Raw genomic sequence first — 21,847 nt, 5'->3', positions numbered from 1 at the left:
AGTACTGGGAGTCAAGCACACACATCTGATGACCACCATGCTGTCTCTCTCACCTCATTGTGAAGTGGTCATCAGCAGAGTCATATCATACATCACTACACATGGTTTCACATCTGCTCTTGCCTCAGTTTCCACGTGTCCCGGCCATTGCTGCTCTGGACTTACCTTCCAAATAAATGTTATCACTTTAACATCAGACATTGGCTCTAGTTCTAGACACCCAAGGCTAAGATATCCGTTTAGTGTTATAATTACTATTTATGCATTTTTCTGTGGGTTTGTAATATGGCATTTTAAATGTTCATTTAGAAAGGATTTTAAAATATTATATAAAAGTTACATTTTAGTAAGGTAGTTGGTAACTAACTCAGTTTTTTTAATGAGATGCCATTTTCATTTATACACTAACCAGCTGGAAATATCACAATACAAATATATCATTCACAACTGAAAAATTATATGCAAATATACCAAAATATTTTATATTTATATGCTTTTTAAAATGTATCACAATAGGTACAATCTGATTTTCATGTTCCACATTATCTTCCCATCACACATCAAATATGGCTTCATCAGGGCTATCATATAGTGATATTTCCCCTACAATTGTATACTAGCCATACTTTTGCTCTGAGAAATGCTTCTTCTTAGATAATTCTGTAACCTCAAGTTGAAACCAGAAAAGAAAAATTTATGCACTTTAGATTTTGTGATGAAGTTTCATTTTCATTGGTTTACCGCCCCCATATAGTTTACTCCTTTATTCACCAATTTACTTGTTCATCAAAATATTCTTGAATACCTATTCTATGTGGTGTCTTTTAGGCCCTGGGAGTCAACAGCAAGCAAGATCTATATGATCTCTGCTTTTGTGGGGCTTACATTGTAGCAGGAAAGATATATGATAAACAAACAAATAACTAAATCAGATGTAGGGATGATTTATCCCAAGGTTTAGATAACATTGTTAACATTTCATAACTCAAAGAATTAATACAATTTATAGAATTTACTTGTTTAATGATGTTATACATTTTCTTCCTATAATAGAATTTTCTTTTACTGAATATGTCAACACATTCTCTCACTGCATTATTTGCAACTAGATTATAATAAAACATATATTTAAGATGTTTTCTATCATTAATATATAGATTTCATAGATGCCTTTTTAACATTTGTAAAAAGTTTAATTCAAATGATTTTTATAATTTCTAGACTATTTTTACATAGAGTATTATTCTAAGGTAGGGAAGATTCAAGTTATTTTATGTGAATTTTAAAAAGAATTTCATGTATGGAACATAGAGGAGATAATTTACAATTCAGGGACTCTGAGGTGGTTTAGAAAAAAGAAAAAAAAACCTGAAATATTTGACATCAGATCTCAACTTCAAAAAAGGTTTCCTTTAACTCAAAAACTGCAGAAATGACTTTTCTAACTGCAGGTTGAGACTTAAGACAACACTGAAAAGGTCATAATCATGTTTCTTTCTTCATCCATATTATAGAAATGACTTTTTTCTCAGCTGTTCACATATTTGTATTAAATCTAATATTCCTCAGTACTGTTTATGGTAGACATATACAAAATGTGTTCTAAATGTATTTGTCATCCTTGAATATTATTCTGTGCATCTTTTTTCTGACAATAATTATTTTGGCTATAAACTGAACATAAAATTAGAATTCATGATGAAATAAAAACTACTCCAAAGGTGAAACTTCATTATTGATTTAGAATTGAGTATCCTTACTATCACAAAAATTAGATGTTTGAACACACTGTGGTACGTATGCATGGTAAAAATCAGTGGAAAAGAGCAATGATTTTGAGATAAGGTGTCAGTTCTTAACAATTATAAGTAAAGATCTTAAATTTTCCAAGTGAAACATGATAATATGATATGCATATGTGAAATATACATGGGTTCATGATTCTGAGAAACTTCTTACCACATTTTCTATAATTTGGCATCTTGTGAAAATATGATTAACATTATGTTATTATCAATGTCTTTTAAGTCTTTCATATACACATACACAGACACATATATAGATATATTTTTAGACTAACTTTAGGTAAAAGACTTTTCTAGGCATGCTTTCAGAAATTACTCAAAAACACACACTACAGAAAAAACAATAGAAAGTATAAAATGTTCCAGGCACTATCAGTTTGTTTTCTCCTAGAAGACACACGCGATGTCCCGCTTGTGAATCTAGAAAGTTGAGAGTTTCAGGTATTTTACTCAGCACCTAATCTGACATAAAATCAAAAGAAAGATGTGTTTTAGCTTCTTGGTTCTCCAAATTAGGACGAATGAGTCGAAAGAAAGATATATATTTCCAACAGCCTTGCAAACCATGAAAACTGGTTCATTCTGCAGCCTCCTAGGACTCCAAACCGAAATGATTAGGAATAGAAAGAAAATGGCACATAACAAGAGAAAGGAGATCAGAGTTTGCAAAGCTTTTATGTGGACTGTGGTGCTGGGATCTCGAGATCCTTCACCATGGAGCTGCATCTTCTTGAGATGTTTACACAGAGAAAAGATTAGCATCAGAAAAGATATCAGGGACAGCATAAAGGGTATGAAGCTCCACAGGGTAGTTACAGTCATATATGAAAGGTGTGCTGCATTCCTCAATTTCATCTTCCCGGTCATGTTTCCTTCATATTCTTCTGTCCACATATTCTCATCCATGTTTACCGCAAGAAGATGACAAACCAAAAATAACAAAGACCCCAACAGTATTACCAGAATGATACTCCTAACTCTCCTCTTTAAATTAAGAAAACTAAGGTTGGAGAAATTGGCAATCTTGAGCAAATAAAATATGCTGAGGCTAGCAGCAAGCCACATGCTGAAATGGTTAGTTACAACCCAGGCATTATAAGAAGTAATTCTTAACTCTACACTATAAAAAGCTGGATTCAACTCAGTTAAATACCAATTTAATAATAACGCCCAGAGCAAACCAACTCTGGAGACTGCCAGAGCAGTGAGAATTTGGTCAGCCAAGGAGATCTTTTTTCTTTTCACCCAGTCAATGAAATTTACCAGTGCTATGAAGCCATTGGCAAAATTTCCAAGAACAAATAAAACCAATATTAGAACTGAAAAAAAAATGTGTAGAAAAGGTATCATATCTGAACAAAAAAAAAAAAAAAAAGAAAGAAAGAAAGAAAGAAAGAAAATGCAATCCTAATATCACTGGCTGTGATTTCTTTAATACCCTGATGTTAAATTTTATGTGCACCTGATTTCTGAATGTGCAGTAACATTCTTTTTACTTTTAAATACTGTGACCAGTGTCAAACAAGAAAGTACCAGCCTATGCTAATGGATGAGTTTGATGTCATCTTTATGGAAAACATTCTTATTTTCAAAACAGCTCAAATTAACTCATTCATTCAATGTCCGTTCTTGTGATGGGCTTGAATTATTCATAATGAAGTGGTAGTGAAACCTAAATTTTCATTTACCAGCATGCAAATAAAGACATATTCTCTTTCAATGTTTTGCAATATTTTCCTTGTTTAACTTATACATAATTTGTGTTCAACAACGTCAGTTGTTGGATAGGAAAATTTTACCCTCGAGTCAATAGTTCATACAGTAAATGTCTAAGTTCTTTAAAAGAACTTAGTCATAACTAGGATCACCACCATAATGGATTTACTATTTGTGCTATATTTAAACAGAATGAGTCCAAACTTTTAAATCAAAATCATCCAAGGTTTTCTTGGGAGCCACAAGAAGACCAATACACCTTAAAATCTGGTTGCTGCTAACCAATACTTTTGTACGAATTTATAGTTACCATGCTCGTAAATAAATACACACATACACACACACACACACACATACACACACACACACACACACAGAGAGAGAGAGAGAGAGAGAGAGAGAGAGAGAGAGAGAGAGATATGTCACACTCCAAAGGGATGGAAGGAATTATTTTCTTATACTTTCCAAAATGGGAAGTAAGTTTCCTGGAGGCCATCAATGTGAAATTAGTCTTATTTTCCCACTGAGGAAAAAGAAAAAGTATCAAACATCAAACATATCTCTCATGCTTAAGCATTTGGTGCACTTACTCTCAAGTCTTTTTAATGTTTAATGTTTCAGTATTTATTATTTAATTAAAATGTTCAACAATTTTGTAAATATTCCTGAGTACCACACTCTTTGATGCATAATTTTGCAGTATCCTCCCACTATAAGCAGGGTGATTACCTGTCCCCTGGACTTGAAGCTCACTCATACAACTTTATTTGATGAAGAGAAAATTGGTAGACTTCACACAGAGGTTTGAGATGGCTTCCACTTCGGAGTTTCTTGCTGTCTTCCATTGATCATGAGATTATCACCTGGCTAGTACACTGTTCCCAGAATGAGAATGAAAACTAGTGGAGTCAGTTTGCCTCTGCCTGATCCAGCCTAAATTGGCCAAACCCTAACTGGCTCCAAGATGCAGAACTTGGCCCATCTCAAGTCACCAGAGCTATCCACCAAACCCAGCTTAGAAAGCCTGAATCCAAAGATATATGAGATAAAAAGATCTAACGTAGTTTTGGAGGGGTTTCTCTAGTAGAAAAACCTAACTGATATAGATACTATAGTGTATAACTGATATAAGTACTTGGTGTAGGTACTATCCTACACCAAGAGTGTGGGGAAACATATTCACCCATGTTTTGTCAGGAATTCAGGAACCAAAAGAAAAATAGATGGGGAGTGGCAAAGTTTTGGCATGTGAGGTAGATGACTAAAGGTAATAAAAAATGTTTGGAAAGATTTGTGTGCTGCAGGTAGCATCATCTCAAATTTCCACATGTTGCAGCTAAAAGTTTCTACTTCAGCTCTCCAAGAGTTGTATAAAAATGTATATAAATAGTGAATTTTTTGCAAGGTATATAATGAGCAGAATAATTAATATTCTTTATGAAACTTTTCTCCAATTAATAATTTTTAAATACAATTATAATGCACACTTAGAAATGGGTGAAAACAAAAATGGTAAACACAGCAATGTATCGTAAATACTGCAACCATCATGCAGGGCAAAACATGTCACATTGCAAATAGCTTAGGTCCACCTCTGTGCCACTCTCCAAGCCCCTACACCTTTCTTCACATACCCTGCAGTAGCAATAGCCATAATTTAGGATGATTATTTCCTTGATTTTATTTTTTTTTTTTTGAGATGGAGTCTCGCTCTGTCACCCAGGCTGGAGTGCAGTGGCATGATCTCGGCTCACTGTAACCTCCACCTCCCAGGTTCAAGTGATTCTCCTCCCTCAGCCTCCTGAATAGCTAGGACTACAGGTGCATGCCACCAAACCCAGATAACTTTTTGTATTTTTAGTAGAGACAGGGTTTTGCCATGTTGGCCGGGCTGGTCTTGAACTCCTGACCTCAGGTGATCCACCTGCCTCAGCCTCCCAAAGTGCTAGGATTACAGGCATGAGCCACCATGCCCAGCCTTGATTTTCTTTACACATTAACAACTAGGTAAGTAATCCTAAACTCTGTGACAGGGTTTTGCCTGCTTTAAACCATATATAGGTGTAGTCCTGTATGTTCCTACTCATGGCTTCTTGGACTCATCTTTATGTTTCTGAAATTTAGTCACATAGTTGCATCTTTATGTGATTCATTTCTTTACACTTCTCTATATTATTCCATTGTACGAATGTGTCATAATGATTCATTCATCTTTAGTTGATACATATTTGGGGGTTTCTTTTTTGAACAGTTATGAATAATTCTAGTATGACCATTCTTTAATATATCATTTGATTCATTTCCTTTGGATATACACATAGAAAGAGAATTACAGGTCATCAAATATGGCTTTCAAATTCTCTTCACAGACATAGAAAATTCCAAATTTAAATTAACTAAATTTTCTTTTTTATACCTTTACTTACAGACTATATATAGCTATTTCTATATATCTTATTAATCTAAAACTGAACCCAAAGAGAAGCCCTTATTTTATAAACTCAAAATTTATTTAGACTTATGCACATATTTACCACTTGCATTATTTATTATTCTTTCATGCATGTTCAGCTTTATATTTTTAATAATTTTCCTTTTATCTAAAAAATATTCTCTTGAATTTCTATTTATTAAAGTCTGCTATGGTTTTGAAACACACTGAAGACATGATTACATTGAATTCTAGCTTCAATTTTGTCTGTTGAAAATAAGATTGTCATTTAGACAATTGTTTCTTTTTACATAATCTTTTTCTTCTACCTAGTTTTCAGATTTTCGATTGGTCTTTGATATCTTGTGGCATTTGTATCTTAATTGGTTTTAGTTATCTCATCTGAAGTTTAATGGCTTCTAAAAATATATGAATGTCTCAGAATAGCCAAAGTTATCCTGAGCAAAAAGAACAAAACTGAAGGAATCACATTACCTGACTTCAAAGTATACTACAGAGCAATAGTAACTAAAACAGCATGGTACTGGCATAAAAACAGACACATAGAGCAGTGAAACAGAATAGAGAATGTGGAAACAAATCCACACCTATAGAGAACTCATTTTTGACAAAGGTGCCAAGAGCATACACTGGGGAAAGGACAGTCTCTTCACTAAACGGTGCTGGGAAAATTGGATATCCATATGCAGAAAAATGAAACTAGATGCTTATTTATCACCATATACAAAAATCAAATCAAGAAGGCCTCAATGATTCAGTGATGTTTGATGAGTGGTAGTGTTTAGTGTTGATTTCTGAGAAAGAGCATTCCAAGAAGAAGGTACACAAATATGAAGTCCCTGAGGCAATTCTTGGTATATTCAAGAAATTACACAGAGTCCAGTGTTGCTAGCATGGGATGAGCCAGGCATTTTAGGACAGACAGGCAGACAAAATTGAATCACTCTAATGATTACAGGACTTTGTAAGGATTTTGACCTTACTCTAATGAGATGAGAAGCCACTGAAAAATCTAGAGCTGAAGAATGGCATGATCAAATTTGCATCTTCACAGGCTCTCTTTGGCTGCTACCTTGAAAATACATCAAGAGAAAAGGATGTGCAGTACTAGAAAGAATAATTAGGAGTTGATGGCAATTATCTTGGCTACGTATGGCAGCAGTTTAGACGAGTATGGCAAAAGTGATGACAAGGGATTGGATTCTGTATGTTTTTGAGGGTAGAGCCAACAAAATTTGCTGATGCCTTAGAGATGAGTTCTGAAAGAGAGAAAATGTTAACTCTGTGTTTTGGGTCTAAGCATCTGAAAGACTGAAGTGGTCGTTAACAGAAGAGGGAAAGGCTATAGAAGAAACGACTTTGGAGACTAGAGGAAGATCACTATTTTGATTTGGACATGTTAGTTCAAGTTCTTGTTAGACATCCAAATGAAGATGTCAAATGACCTCTTAGAGATCGGATTCTAGAGACCAGGGTTGATGTCTGAGCTGAAGGATTAAATATTGGCATCAATAGCACACAGAAAGTAACTAAGGTTATGACTAGATGAACTTACCTAAGAAGTGGGAATAAAAACAGAACAATAAAACATGAGTGTAGACCATTATTTCAAACCATACACAAAAATTAACTCATAATTAATTGATCATAGAGAAAAATATAAAAACAGAATACTGAGATACTGAGACATTAACTGTACCAAATGCAAGAAGTCAAAATGGGTTAATCAATCATCATATTTCTCATATTTCTTTACTTAGATCATTTTTTCTATAATGATAATCCCCTACTTATCAATCTATCAATATCTACATTGCTATTTTAAATAAAACTTAATTAGCTATCTGCTCACTATCACTCTGATTTAGTAGAAATTCAAGTAAAAGCATTATTGATGCTCCCACCTTCTCCATAGATTTTTAGTATTGTTACTTTTAAATGTGACTTTGATGTTTGAAAAAAAGGGTTATATAATTTGATATATGTAACTATATGTATATAAGTAAATAATACATATGAATAAACAGCCTTATTCCTCTCTATTAAACCTTTTGGCTTAATTATCTATAAGGAAACTGCATGAGATCACCAAAAAAAAAAAAAAAACAGACATAGTTTATTAGAGATTGAAGAATTTAGACCTTGGACAATCTGATATTTTCAGTTTACAGACAAGACGAAGAACTAGCAAAAGAGACTGAGAAGTTGTGTCAGTGAACAAGGATAAAATCAGGAGAGGGCAGTATCCTGAAATGCAAATAAACTATATTCAGTGCTGCTCATAGGGCATGTAACATGAGAACTAACCACTGGCAACACAGACTTACTGGTGATCTTGCAAATGTCAGATTTAATGGAGTGGCGACAGTAACAACCTCATTTAAATGAGTTGATAGGCCAATAGTTGAAAAGGCTTCATACTTTGCTAAATAATTTTAAACCAAGAGGGGACAAAGTTGAAAAAGTTGACTCTTGAGGTCAGCCTTTGATGTTGAAAATCAAAAACCCTCAGCCAGTTCTCAGGACTGACCCAATTCAGAGAAGCAGAGTTCAATGATTGAAGGAAAACTTACATGCCCTCAGTAAATGACACTGAAGATTCACCACAAAAATATTCAGGAAATATTCACTTGACCCTTTCTCAAGCACCTGTAGTCATCTCACCTGTAGCCATAACAGTACCCAGAGGAGAGAACATATATTCATACTCTCAGAATTTTAAACATGGGGTCTGAAATAACATTAATAATATTTGAGTACTAAAAAAGACACCGTGTTTCACAGAATGGAATGGGAGGCTTTGTTTTTGGTCATTTGTTTGTTTGTTTGTTTTTAGAGACAAAGTCTTGTTTGTTTGCCCAGGCTAGAGTGCAGCCCAGGCTGGAGTGTAATGGCACAATCATAGCTTACTGCAGACTCAAATTCCTGGGCTAAACTGATCCCCCTGCCAGAACTTCCTAGGTAGTTGGAACTACAGGCACACAGTATCACAATCAGTTTATTTTCTTTAACAAACAGGGACTTGCTATCTTGCCCAGGCTGATCTGGAAGTCCTGGTCTCAAGTGCTCCTCCCACCTCAGCCTCCCAGATTGTTTGGATTACAGGTGTGAGCCACCTCACCAGTCCTGGAGTAGGAGTTTTTGAAAGTCAGACGCTGCATAAAGCTCTGGCTCATGTTCAACCTAAGGTGGATCTAATGGGTTTATATTTATTATCTCTTCCAGAATGTTAAATTGAAATGAACAGTTTCAACAGCTAGCAGAACTCTCACATTGCTTCCAGACCTGTATATTAAGGGGGACATTATTGTAAGTAGAACCAAAAAGAGTTCTCTGAAATTCTCCTCTTCTGTCAAGAAAATGAGTAAAACATAATAACAGCATAGTCTAAGGAATAGAATTGGTCACCGACGTGACAAAAAACTCTAAATTCCAGGAGGTGGTTGTCCATTTTTGATCCCTATTCAGTTAACCTATCTGGCGTCTGCCAAAACCAGATGGATTATAGGATGAATGCACATCAGCATAAACATAAATCGCGCTTGAAGATACTCTCTAGGATGTGGTACCTTCACTGAGAAAACATGGTTTCTGGCTCTTTGTATGAGGCTTTTGATTTGGTGAATGCTTTCTAATCTACATCCATTGGGAGAGAAAATCAAAATGATTTGCTTTGGTGTGGTAAGAACGAAAGCACTGCTTCACCATTTTATGTCAGGGCTATGTCACTTCTGTTTTCAGTTTAATTGGCATTTTGCAAAGCATCATGCTAACTCAATATATTAATAATATTGCATTAATTGTAACCGAAAAGCAGGAGATGGTGAGTTTCTCAAATATAGTAAAATACCATAACATTGAACAGAAGTAAAATATCAGAAGAAGAAAGATGAACAAGAAGATTCAGTGACCTATAACATAGATGATGATTTTAGGGGTCCAGTGCTCCTAGTCCACGTGCTGAAATACCCTTTTTAAAGTAAACAGCATGTTGCTCTGTATGCATCTATTTCCTGTCACTAAAAATGAGACACAATATTTGTTGGGCCTCCTGGGATTTGGGAGCCAACATATTCCACATTTGAGGATATTGCTCTGATTCACTAATGAAGTTTCCAAAGGCTACTGGTCTTAAGTAGAACTAGAACAAAAAATGACTCTAGCAAACGTAGGCTTTAGTCCAAGCTGCTGTGCTCATTGTGACAGACAATCCAGCAGAATTCAGACCTGCTAGAGGCATGCATGCATAGTGGGCATTATAGGACTTTGTGCATGCTTCTCACAAGCTCACAGGAGAGGGGAGAGCAAACCCCTAGGAAATTAGTGCAAAACCATTCCCTCTTCAACAGAGGAGTGCCCTCTGTCTCAAAAACAAAACAGCAGGTGCAGAAAATTAACCCAAGTATAAAGCGCTTCTAAGCATGCGCATCTCTAAGCACAAGACCCTGTGCAACAGTGGAAATTATATGCTCATAAAGTCAGCCATGATTGGAGGGCATGAGCACATCTGAGTGGCACAAGGAGTGGACTGCATCGGGCACAAACATGTGCTTCCTCAGATTCACTTGACTGTCTCCCATTCCCCTGGTCAGCAGCTTGCCTGACCCACATCACCCTTCCATTTGAGACTTGAATGGATCACCACATTGTGGGCATGAGGTCTGACTTTCATTACCTCCACCAAGGGACTGGATGATGGAAAGCAGAACAACAGAGATGGTAATTCTGCCTCAGGGAAACCCTGGCCAGTGGGAAATAGAAGACAGAAGACAGCTGAGCAGATATGTTCTCCCTCCTCTGTTGCTTCCATGGACTAATGCTGGCTGTGTTTTCCTCTTGCAGCCCTTCTGAAAAAGTCCTGGGAGCCAAGTGCACACATCTGATGACCGCCATGCTCTCTCTCACCTCACTGTGAAGTGGTCGTCAGCAGAGTCATATCACACATCACAACACATAGTTTCACATCTTCTCTTGCCTCAATTTCCATATGACCCGGCTTTTGCTGCCATGGACCTCCTTCCAAATAAATGTCAGCACTTTAATATCAGACATTTGCTCTAGTTCTAGACCCCTGAGACTAAGATATTCATTCAGTGTTATAATTATTATTCATTCATTTTTCTATGAGTTTATAATATGGTGATTAAAGTGATCATTTAGAAAGGATATTAAAAATACTATCTAAAAATATATTTTAGTAAGATAGTTGATAATTAAATTTTTTAAATGAAATGTCATTTTTGTTTATGTAATAACCAGCTAGAAATACCACAATACAAATATATAGTTTGCAATAGAAAAGATATGTGCACATATGCAAAACTCTTTTATATGCTAAGTAAAAAGTATTGTAATATTCCATCTGATTTTATTTTCCATTTTGTCTTTGTGTCACACATCCAATATAGCTGCATCAATGCTATATTATAGTGATATTTCCCCTAGAATTGGGGAATAGCCTAACTTTTGCTCTGAGAAATTCTTCTTCTTGTATAATCCTGTAACTTCAATCTGAAACCAGAACAGAAATATTCATGCAACTGTAGATTTTGTGATGTGTTACATTTTCATTGGTTCACCACCCCAATATAGTTCATGTATTCGTTCATTCGCCAATTAAATTTGTTCATCAAAGTATCATTTTTGAATAACTATTCTGTGTGCTGTCTTTATGTCTACAGTAAGCAAGATCTATATGATCTCCACTTTTATGGTACTTACATTGTACCAGGGAAGATATATGATAAACAAACAAATCAGATGTGGAGATGATTTATCTTAAGATTTAGATAATTTTGTTAAAATTGCATAACACCAGAAATTAATAGTCACACAGAATTTAGCTGTTGAACTAGGTTATACATTTTCTTCTTATAATATAACTTGCTATTAGTGAATATGTCAACACACTTTCTATCATTTCATCATTTACACCAAGATTATAATAAAACGTATCTTTAAGGCATTTCCTATCATCAATATATAGATTTCATAGATGCCGTCGTTTCTATACCCTCTTTAGATTGAGCTTCTTTTTAAAGTAAGGAAAATTTGAGCTTTTTGAGGGATTTTAAGGATGGAAGATAAAGGAGGGAATTGGTAATTCAGGAGCTCAGAGGTGGCTTAGACAAAAAACTAAAATATATAACATCAGATCTCAACTTCAAAAAAGCTTTTGTTTAATTCAAAAACTGGAAGAGATGACTTTTCTAATTGCATATGGAAACTTATAACAGCACTGAAAAGAGCTCATGATCATGTTTCTTCATCTTTTTTATAGAAGTGATTTTTTGTAAGCTATTAACATACTATATTAAATCTAATATTCCTCAGTATTGCTTTTGATATACATAAAAAAATGTACACTAGATATATATTTCACCCTTGAATTTTATTTTGTGCGTCGTTATCTAACAATAATTGTATTTGCTTTATACTATACATAAAATAAGAATTCATCATGAACGCCTATGATCCTAGCACTTTGGGAGGCTGAGGCAGTGGATCACTTGAGGTCAAGAGTTCGAGACCAGCCTGGCCAACATGATGAAACCCTATCTCTACTATTAAAAAAAAAAAAATTAGCCATGCATGGTGGCACATACCTGGAGTCACAGTCACTCAGGAGGTTGAGGCATGAGAATCACTTGAACCCAGGAAGTGAAAATTGCAGTGAGCCAAGATTGCGCCACTGCATTCCAGCCTGGACAACAGAGCAAGACTCCATCTCAAAAAAAAAAAAAAAAAAAAAAAGGAAAGAAAAAAAAAGAATTCATGATTAAAAAAAAACAAAAAACAAAAAAACAAAAAAAAAAAACCTACCCCAAAGACACATTCTCATCATTGATTTAGAATTAAATTTCCTTACCATCCAAAAAAATTACAGGCTCAAACAATGATAGTTAAACAGTTACATACACTACGGTACATATACATAATACAAATTACAATCAACAACACCAATAATTTTCTGATATAAGGTGTAAGTTCTCAATTATAAATAGAGATCATAAATTCCTCAAACGAAATATCATACAATAAAATATATGTGTGAAACACACATGGGTTCATAATTCTGACAAATTTCTTATCCTACTTTTGTATAACTGAACAGTTTATATGAAAAATTGATTAAAGGTATGTTATGGTAAATGTTAAGTTTTCATATACATTCAGACATACACACACACATATATATACTTTTATATAATAAACTTAAGTAAAAGAATTTTCTAATTCTACTTTTGTAAATTACTCAAATACATAGACTATGCAAAAACTTGTAGGAAATATAAAATGTTCCGGACACCATCAATTTGTTTTCTGCTAGAAAACACACCCTAATGAACCTCTGGTGAATCTATGGAGTTGACAGGTTCTGTCCTTTGGCCCAGCAAGTCACCTGCCACAAAATTGAAAGAAAGTTCTGCTTTAGCTTCTTGTTCCCCCAAATCAGAATGAATGAGTGGAACGATGGATATATGATTCCAATAGCTTGGCAAAGGATTAAGACAAGTTCTTTCTGTTGCTTCTTATAATTCCAAAATGATACGATTAGACATAGAAAGTAAACGGCAAATAGTATGAGGAAAGAGGTCACAGTTTGCAGAGCTTTTATGTGGATCTTTGTGCTAGGATCTTGCGATCCTTTGCCATAGAGCTTCATCTTCTTCAGATGTTTACACAGAGAGCAGATTAACAGCAGAAAAGATATCAGGGTCAGAGTGAATGGTATCAAGTTTGCTAGCGTGACTACAATCAAGTTAGAAAGGTACGTTGCATTCCTCAATTTGATCTTCCAAGTTATGTTTCTTTCATATTCTTTTGTCCACACATTTATATACACGTTTTCCGCCACAAGATCACAAACCAAAAATAACAAAGCCCCCGACACTATCCCCAGAACTACACTCTTAACCTTCCTTTTTAAGTGATGAAAAATAAGTCTGGAGAAATTGACAATCTTGAGCAAATAAAATATGCTGAGGCTAGTAGCAAGCCAGATGCTGAAATGGTTGGTTACTGCCCAGGCATTAGAAAGAAAAATTCTTACTTTTAAACTAGATGAATTTGGATTCAACACAGTTGCATACCAGTGTAAGACTATTACCCAGAGCAAACCAACTCTGGAGACCGCCAGAGCAGCAATAATTTGATCAGCTGAGGAGATCTTTTGTCTCTTGACCCAGGCAATGAAATTTATCAGTGCTATAAAGCCATTGGCAAAATTTCCAAGAACAAATGCAACCACTACTAGAATGGAAAAAACAATGGGTAGAAAACTCATCATGTCAAAACAAAAAAGCAAGTAAAAAGTTCAGGCCTAATGTCACTGGTTGTGACTCCTCTAATATTCAGACTTTAGATTAAATATGCACTTGATTCCTGAATGTTCAATGACATCCTTTATGCTTTTAAATTCTGTGAACAATGTCAACAGGAAAGCACCAGCTTAAACTAATGAATGAGTTCAATGCTGCCTTTATGGAAAATATTGTCAGTCCCAAAACAGCTAAAATTAATTATTATTCATACAGTCTCTGTTCTTGCTATAGGCTGAAATTTTTCTGACTGATGTTGAACGGAAAGCTGGATTCTCATTTGCTAGCATTCAAATAAAGACATATCTTCTTTCACTGCTTTGCAATTTTTTCCTTGTTTCACATTTCCATAATTTGTGTTCAGCCCTTCAGTTGTTAGGGAAATTTTAATACCCAGTACATAGATGACACAGCAAGTATTTAGATTGTTAAAAGAGCCTGATCACATGTAGGATCATAATCACTATGGATTTATTTTTTAATGCCAGATTTAAATACACAGAATCTAAACTTTTTATCAAAATCACCCAATATTTTATTGGGAACCACAGGAAAGCCAATACTCCTTATACTTTGGTTGCTGTAAACCAATACTTTTGTATGGCATCAGTATTAACAAACTCATAAACACACACACATAGACACACACACACTTTCACCCTTCAAGGATGAAAGGAATTTTTTTCTAATAACTTATGAAATGGAAAATGAGTTTCCAGGAGCTCATCCTGGTGGAATTAGTCCTATTTTTCCCATGCCGGATTTTCAGCCAGTGAATAATACTCACGAAACATGTCTCTCATCCTTAGGCTTTTGGTAATGCTACTTGAAAGCTTGTAAATATTCCTGAGTACCAGATCTTTGTCACATAATTTTGCAGTATCCTCCCACCACAGGTATAGTGAAAACCTTGCACTAGGGCTCTGAGTTTGATCATGTAATTTGCTTTAATGAACAGAAAATTACTACGCTTTACATCGAAATTTGAAATGGTTGCATATTAGGCTTTCTTGCTCTTTTCCATTTATCATGAGAACATGTCCACACTAACATACTGTTTCCAGAATGAAAATGAGTAACTCATGGAGTCACATTGCCCCTGCCTGACCCAGTCTTAAATCAGCCAAACTTTAACTAGATCCAAGAGGCAAAGCTTGAAACCTCTCAAATCACCAGCGCCATCCACAAAACCCCAGCTTAAGAAAACAGAATCCAAAAGCATGTGAGATATAAATATCTAATGTGGTTTTGGAGAAGTTTCTTTTGCAGAAAAAGCTAAGTGATATAGACACTCTGATAAAACAAGAGTGTGAGAAATATGTGCACCCTTGTTGTGTCAGAAATTCAGGAGCCGAAGGAAAAATAGGTTGGAAATGTCAAAGTTTTTGTAATATGAGGTAAATATCTAAAACTAGAAGGAAATGTTGGGAAAGATCTGGGGGATGTAGGTAATAGCATCTCAAATTTCTCCATTTTGCAACTAAAATAAGAATTCACTTTAGCTCTCTTGATTTGTATAAGAATGTACGTAAATGGTGGATTTTTCCCCTAAGTATAAAATGAGCAGAGCAATTAATAATTTTTATGTGACATTTATCCTAATTTGTAATTTTTAAAATAAAATTATAATACACACTTTGAAATGGGCCAAAACAAAAATAGGAAAGAGCAATGTATCATAAACAGTCATGTAACCATTACGCAGGGTAAGACATGGAACACTGCAAACAGACTAGGTCCACTTCCAGGCCACTTTCCAAGCGCCTAAACCTTTATTTACATCTCCTGAGACAAGCAATATTCGTAATCTATGCTGATCATTTCCTTGAATTTCTTTATGCTTTACCAACTAGGTTTGCAACCCTAAACTCCACAGCTTGGTCTGTTCTGCTTTGAACTGTGTATAGGTGCAGTCCTGTGTGTTCTTCTTGTTCATGGCTTCTTGCACTGGGCATCATGTTTCTGAAATTTAGTTACATAGTTGCATGTACATGTGATTCATTTCTTTTCACCTCTCTATATTGTTCCACTGTATGGATTTACTGTAATCATTTATATCATTCAATCATCCTTAGTTAATATATATTTTGGGCAGTGTATTTTTGAGCTATTATGAGTAACTCTACTATGAGTATTATTTCACATATCATTTGAAGCAATTCCTATTACAGGGTCATTAAATGTGGTGTTCAAATTCTCCTCATAGACATAGAAAAGTACAAACAATAATTTAACTAAATTTGTTCCTGTCACCTTTACCTCCAGTCTCTTTGTTGCTATTTGCATATATCTTATCAATTACATATTTAACTCAACAAGACGTTATTTTATTCAGTCAACATTCATTAAGAATTATGCACATATTTATCATATCTGTTAATTTTTATTCCTTCTTGCAAGTTTAACCTTGTATTTTCAATGTTTTTTATTTTAGCTGAAAAATATCATTTAGATTTCTGTTTATGCAGGTCCTCTATTCTTTTGAAACACACTGAAGACATGATTCCATTGAATTCTACCTTCCATTTTTCTGTTGAAAATCAGTTTTCATTTAGAAAGTTGTTCCTTTTAAAATAATCTATCTTTTTCTCTGGGCACTTTTCAGATTTTCTATTGGTCTTTGATGTCCTGTGTCATTTTATGTTAATTTGTTTTTAGTTATCTTGTCTGAACTTTGATGGTTACTAAAAATATATGGATTAATACATTTTATCACTTTTGAGAAAATCTCCACAACATTGCTTCTACCCTATTTTCTCCCTTTTAATCTTCCAGAAATCCAAAAGTATGTTAGATCCTCTGATTCTAGCATCAATGCCTCTTATTCTCTTAGTTTTGCATTCTCTGTCTTGTGGTCTCTTTAGGCTTCATTCTTTGTAGTTGTCTTCCAGTTCACTAATTCTCTCTTCTCCTATGTCTAACTGGTTGTTAACTCTTTGTTTATTGGATTCTCAATACTGACTATTTATTTTTTGCTCTTATCATTTTAGTAGCAGAAATAATCTTTTGTTCTCCTTCTATAAATCATTATCTATGGAGAAACAGAACAAAGTACTCATAACCAAGTTTTTTTTAAAAATGGGGTTCTTTGGTTGGTTGGTTTTGTTTGTTTGTTTTTTGTGTGCTTGATATGAAAATGGTAACAATTTTCTTCTTTTCCCAAGACATTGGTCACAAAATAGAATAAAAACTTGGTCTACACATCCTCCCACAAGTTGGAAGAACCTGGAAATTGATGTGATGTGAGTAGCTTGTCTGTTGATGAGTCTTCACCACAAACTCTCCCCACAGGGAAATTCAATTAGCTGTGCTGGATTTCAAAATGCCATTCCAATAAATAAGTTATAGCACCTCAACCCTAGATACATCATTCTGTTTTACAAATTAAATTTTACTCTTTTTTTTATTAGCAGAAGTAGAGCTCTGTGCCTTCAAACTTCTTCATTATCAGGTGAGATATAGAAGATATGAGGGCTTACTTCTATTTGATTTATTTAGTCCTAAAATTCTCACTTTAGATGTGCCAGCAACCTATGTGGGCTGACAACTGGGGGCAGGATGGGAGAATGCCAGGGGATAGATGCACCAAGGACTGGACATCTCCTTGTCTCCTCCCAACCTCTTCAAAACTTCAGCACAACTCTGAAGCAAAGTGTGCTTGTGGGAGAACCCAGAGTTGCCTAAGATTTAATTTCTGCCATCAGGTTTATGGAGCCCCTAGGGAAATTAAGCTGTTTTTTAAATATCTAGGAAGTTAAATTTGTTGTACATGTGAGTTTCTGAACTGAGATTAGTATTTGATTTACCTGGCATCAGGGAGTGTTATATATCAATTATTTAAATATTCATGTAAGATGTAAAAAGGAGTAGAAGTACACATATCAAATTTCCATAAATAAACTTTGCAATATAAACATAATTTATACTATTAATCCTTTGTCAATAAAATGTGGAAAGGTTAAAAAATAAATAAAATAAAATCTTCACTTTAGAAATAAGAGCTTGATCATGAAATGGCTTATTTATCTTTCTAATTAAGGAATTTTATTAACACCACAACTAAATCTTTCTTATAGTGTTCCTAAGATTAGTTTATCTATAATGATTTGCTTAAGCAATGTATTTTAAACTAAACTATACTTAATTTCTAAATCTAAATGTATTTGGCTCAACTTGAAATTTTCTGTTTACTAATGTAACTTTCCCACAATGATAATATTTTTAAAATTTATTAGACATTATCCAAATTACGTATGGAAACATTTCAAAAATAAATCATTTAATGAGATAGATGTAGATGATGATTGATGATGATGATAATGTCAGCAAAAAGGGGCCATACTCTTCTATAAATATGACTTCAATCATGTTTTCTAACTGCTATATTTTAGGGTGATGGACTCATGAACTTGTTTCTTACATTATTCTCAGCATGAGGCACAGACAAACATCCTCAGACAGTATTTCATTATGAATAAGTTAAAAAAAATGAGTTTCCACTGATTTACTGGCTGTTTCTTTTCATTTACCACATACTGAAAATCATGACAAAACTGCCCTACAACAAAGATTCTTCTCCTTTGGGCTGTTTAATTATCACTGCACTTTCACATGAACTTACACAAATCGTCTATACAACTATAGAGCATATAAACTGTATTTTATCTTTTAATAGTATCATTAGTAGGCAAAATTCTCTCAACTGCTTATTTACAATCTCAGCTACTGTCACTAAATCTGGGTTATTTGATTATAGCAGTCGAAGTAACACTACAGATACACAAGCACATTCAAAGATTACACTAGATATGTTTTATAGCTTAACAATTATCTTTCTAGGTTTTCTTCTCTAATACAGAGTCAAACAATTTATAGGAACAAAATATTTTCCCCAACACATATGCCATGCACATGCATAGTATTGTGATCTTTGAATGGTAACAATATGAGTATAATTATTTCATTTAGGGATAAATGTAGCAAAAATTGTCCTATATACTTAATATCTATAGTGCTACATACTTTAATATTTGTACTTTATGAAAAATTCCCTAATTGTTGCCAATCTGAAATGTGTATCATGAAAAATTAAATTGGAAACAAGAAAAAAGTCTATTGCAATATAGTTGTTTAAAATCTGATGTTTCAAATTAAGATTAGCATTAAGAATGTGGATGTACACTTACTGCTTATATTTTTCTTTTTGAAATTAATTTTTAAAAAGTATAAAATTTTAGCCATATTTCTTACTACTATAAAGCTGTATTCTTCTTTATTCAGCAAAATTCTAATTACAATGGTACATGCAGGAATATATTAGTTTCAGCCTAATTTTACATTCATTAATTTATTTAATATTTCTGAGTTTAAAATATTTTCATTATTCTGGAACCTAACATATGTAGGGAAAGCAATAAAATCTAAATGTACAGTAAGAGGAAAAAAGAATGTAACATTAACACTCATATTCCACACCTTTGTCAAAAAATAGAATTTGTCAGCAATCTGACATTCCCCATATATGCTTTCTTGTTGATATAATTTCCTTGTTGTTTCCTCCCTCCCAAGTATCCCAGTTACGATAATCACTTATATCTTTTACTTTAGTTTTGCCACCAATGTAATAAATAATAAGAATTTATTTCAAATTATAAGAATTATAAGAACTTAAAATAATTTATAATTTGTTTTATAAAAAGTTATTTCTTTTATAAAGAGTTATAAGAATCTAAAATTTCTTTTATAAGGAGGTGTAAGAATTCATAATTTTTTATAAGCAATTATAAGAATTTGTAATTTGTTTTATAAGCAATTATCAGAAATTATAATTTCTTGTATAACCAATTATCAGAATTTATAATTTCTTTTATAAGCAATTATCAGAATTTATAATTTCTTTTGTAAGCAGTTATCAGAATTTATAATTTGTAAGCAGTTATCAGAATTTATAATTTCTTTTGTAAGCAATTATCAGAATTTATAATTTCTTTTATAAGCGATTATCAGAATTTATAATTTCTTTTGTAAGCGATGATCAGAATTTATAATTTCTTACAAGTAATTATCAGAATTTATTTGCAAAACTATAAAAATATTCTTGCAAATTTCATATAAATGTGATTATATTGAATGTTTTTCATGTTAATAATTACTACTATAGCTGTATATATTGCTATCCATGTAAATCAAATTTATTCATTTTCCTTTTTTTTTTCTAGTTAATCTGTATTTTTGATTTTAATAAAATGACACGATTTCTTTCAGTGGTTTGTAGCATATAGTCAGGGAGTATGCAAAGTTCAGGATTAACAGGGTCCATCATCATGGATGTGGATTTTAATCAATGATAAGTAAAACAGGGTATGTAGTAAACATGTAACTATAATGGTGCACAATGCAGAACTGGAATGACAATTACAGTGAACTATGAGGTTTTTTTTCACACTTTATTTATTTTTTTATTATGCTTTATGTTCTAGGGTACATGTGCACAATGTGCAGGTTTGTTACATATGTATATATGTGCCATGTTGGTGTGCTGCACCCATTAACTCGTCATTTACATTAGGTATATCTCCTAATGCTATCCCTCCCCCATCCCCCCACCCCACAACAGGCCCCAGTATGTGATGTTCCCCTTCCTGTGTCCAAGTGATCTCATTGTTTAATTCCCACCTAAGAGTGAGAATATGCAGTGTTTGGTTTTCTGTTCTTGCGATAGCTTGCTGAGAATGATGGTTTCCAGCAGCATCCATGTCACTACAAAGGACATGAACTCATCCTTTTTTTTTATGGCTGTATAGTATTCCATGGTGTATATGTGCCACATTTTCTTAATCCAGTCTATCACTGATGGACATTTGGGTTGGTTCCAAGTCTTTGCTATTGTGAATACTGCTGCAATAAACATACGTGTACATGTGTCTTTATAGCAGCACGATTTATAATCCTTTGGGTATATACCCAGTGATGGGATGACTGGGTCAAATGGTATTTCTAGTTCTAGATCCTTGAGGAATCACCACACTGTCTTCCACAATGGTTGAACTAGTATGGCCTTAAGGGGGCCGTCTATAGACCTACCCTCAGGGCGCATTCTCTTTCTCAGGGATGTTCCTTGCTGAGAAAAAGAATTCAGTGGTATTTCTCCTATTTGCTTTTGAAAGAAGAGAAATATGGCTCTGTCCCATCCTGCTCACTGGCAGTCAGTTTAAGGTTACTCCCTTGTTCCCTGAACATTGCTGTTATCCTGTTATTTTTTCAAGGTGCCCAGATTTCATATTGTTCAAACACACATGCTCTACAAACAATTTGTGCAGTTAACGCAATCATCACAGGTTCCTGAGGCGAGGTTCATCCTCCTCAGCTTACAATGATGACAGGATTAAGAGATTAAAGTAAAGACAGGCATAGGAAACCACAAGGGTATTGATTGGGGAAGTGATAAGTGTCCATGAAATCGTCACAATTTATGTTCAAAGATTGCAGTAAAGACACGTGTAAGAAATTATAAAAGTGTTAATTTGGGGAACTAATAAATGTCCATGAAATCT

The 21,847-nt window shown here is 34.0% G+C and overlaps 2 protein-coding genes across 2 annotated transcripts; both read right to left on the bottom strand.

Annotated features, from left to right (window-relative positions):
- Window positions 1–2,208: 2,208 nt before the first annotated feature.
- Window positions 2,209–3,231, bottom strand: LOC105465913 (taste receptor type 2 member 50). Its single transcript, XM_011714562.2, has one exon. The coding sequence runs from the start codon at window positions 3,153–3,155 to the stop codon at window positions 2,256–2,258; it is 900 nt and encodes a 299-aa protein (XP_011712864.1). The 5' UTR covers window positions 3,156–3,231; the 3' UTR covers window positions 2,209–2,255.
- A 9,118-nt stretch (window positions 3,232–12,349) lies between these two features.
- LOC105465912 (taste receptor type 2 member 20) lies at window positions 12,350–14,691 on the bottom strand. Its single transcript, XM_011714561.2, has one exon. The coding sequence runs from the start codon at window positions 14,261–14,263 to the stop codon at window positions 13,334–13,336; it is 930 nt and encodes a 309-aa protein (XP_011712863.2). The 5' UTR covers window positions 14,264–14,691; the 3' UTR covers window positions 12,350–13,333.
- Between the last annotated feature and the right edge of the window lie 7,156 nt (window positions 14,692–21,847).

This window comes from Macaca nemestrina, chromosome 10, assembly GCF_043159975.1.
Source record: "Macaca nemestrina isolate mMacNem1 chromosome 10, mMacNem.hap1, whole genome shotgun sequence".
NCBI classification, from domain to species: Eukaryota; Metazoa; Chordata; class Mammalia; order Primates; family Cercopithecidae; genus Macaca; species Macaca nemestrina.
Note: the sequence above shows the minus strand (reverse complement) of the source record. Positions and strands in the feature narration are given on the sequence as shown.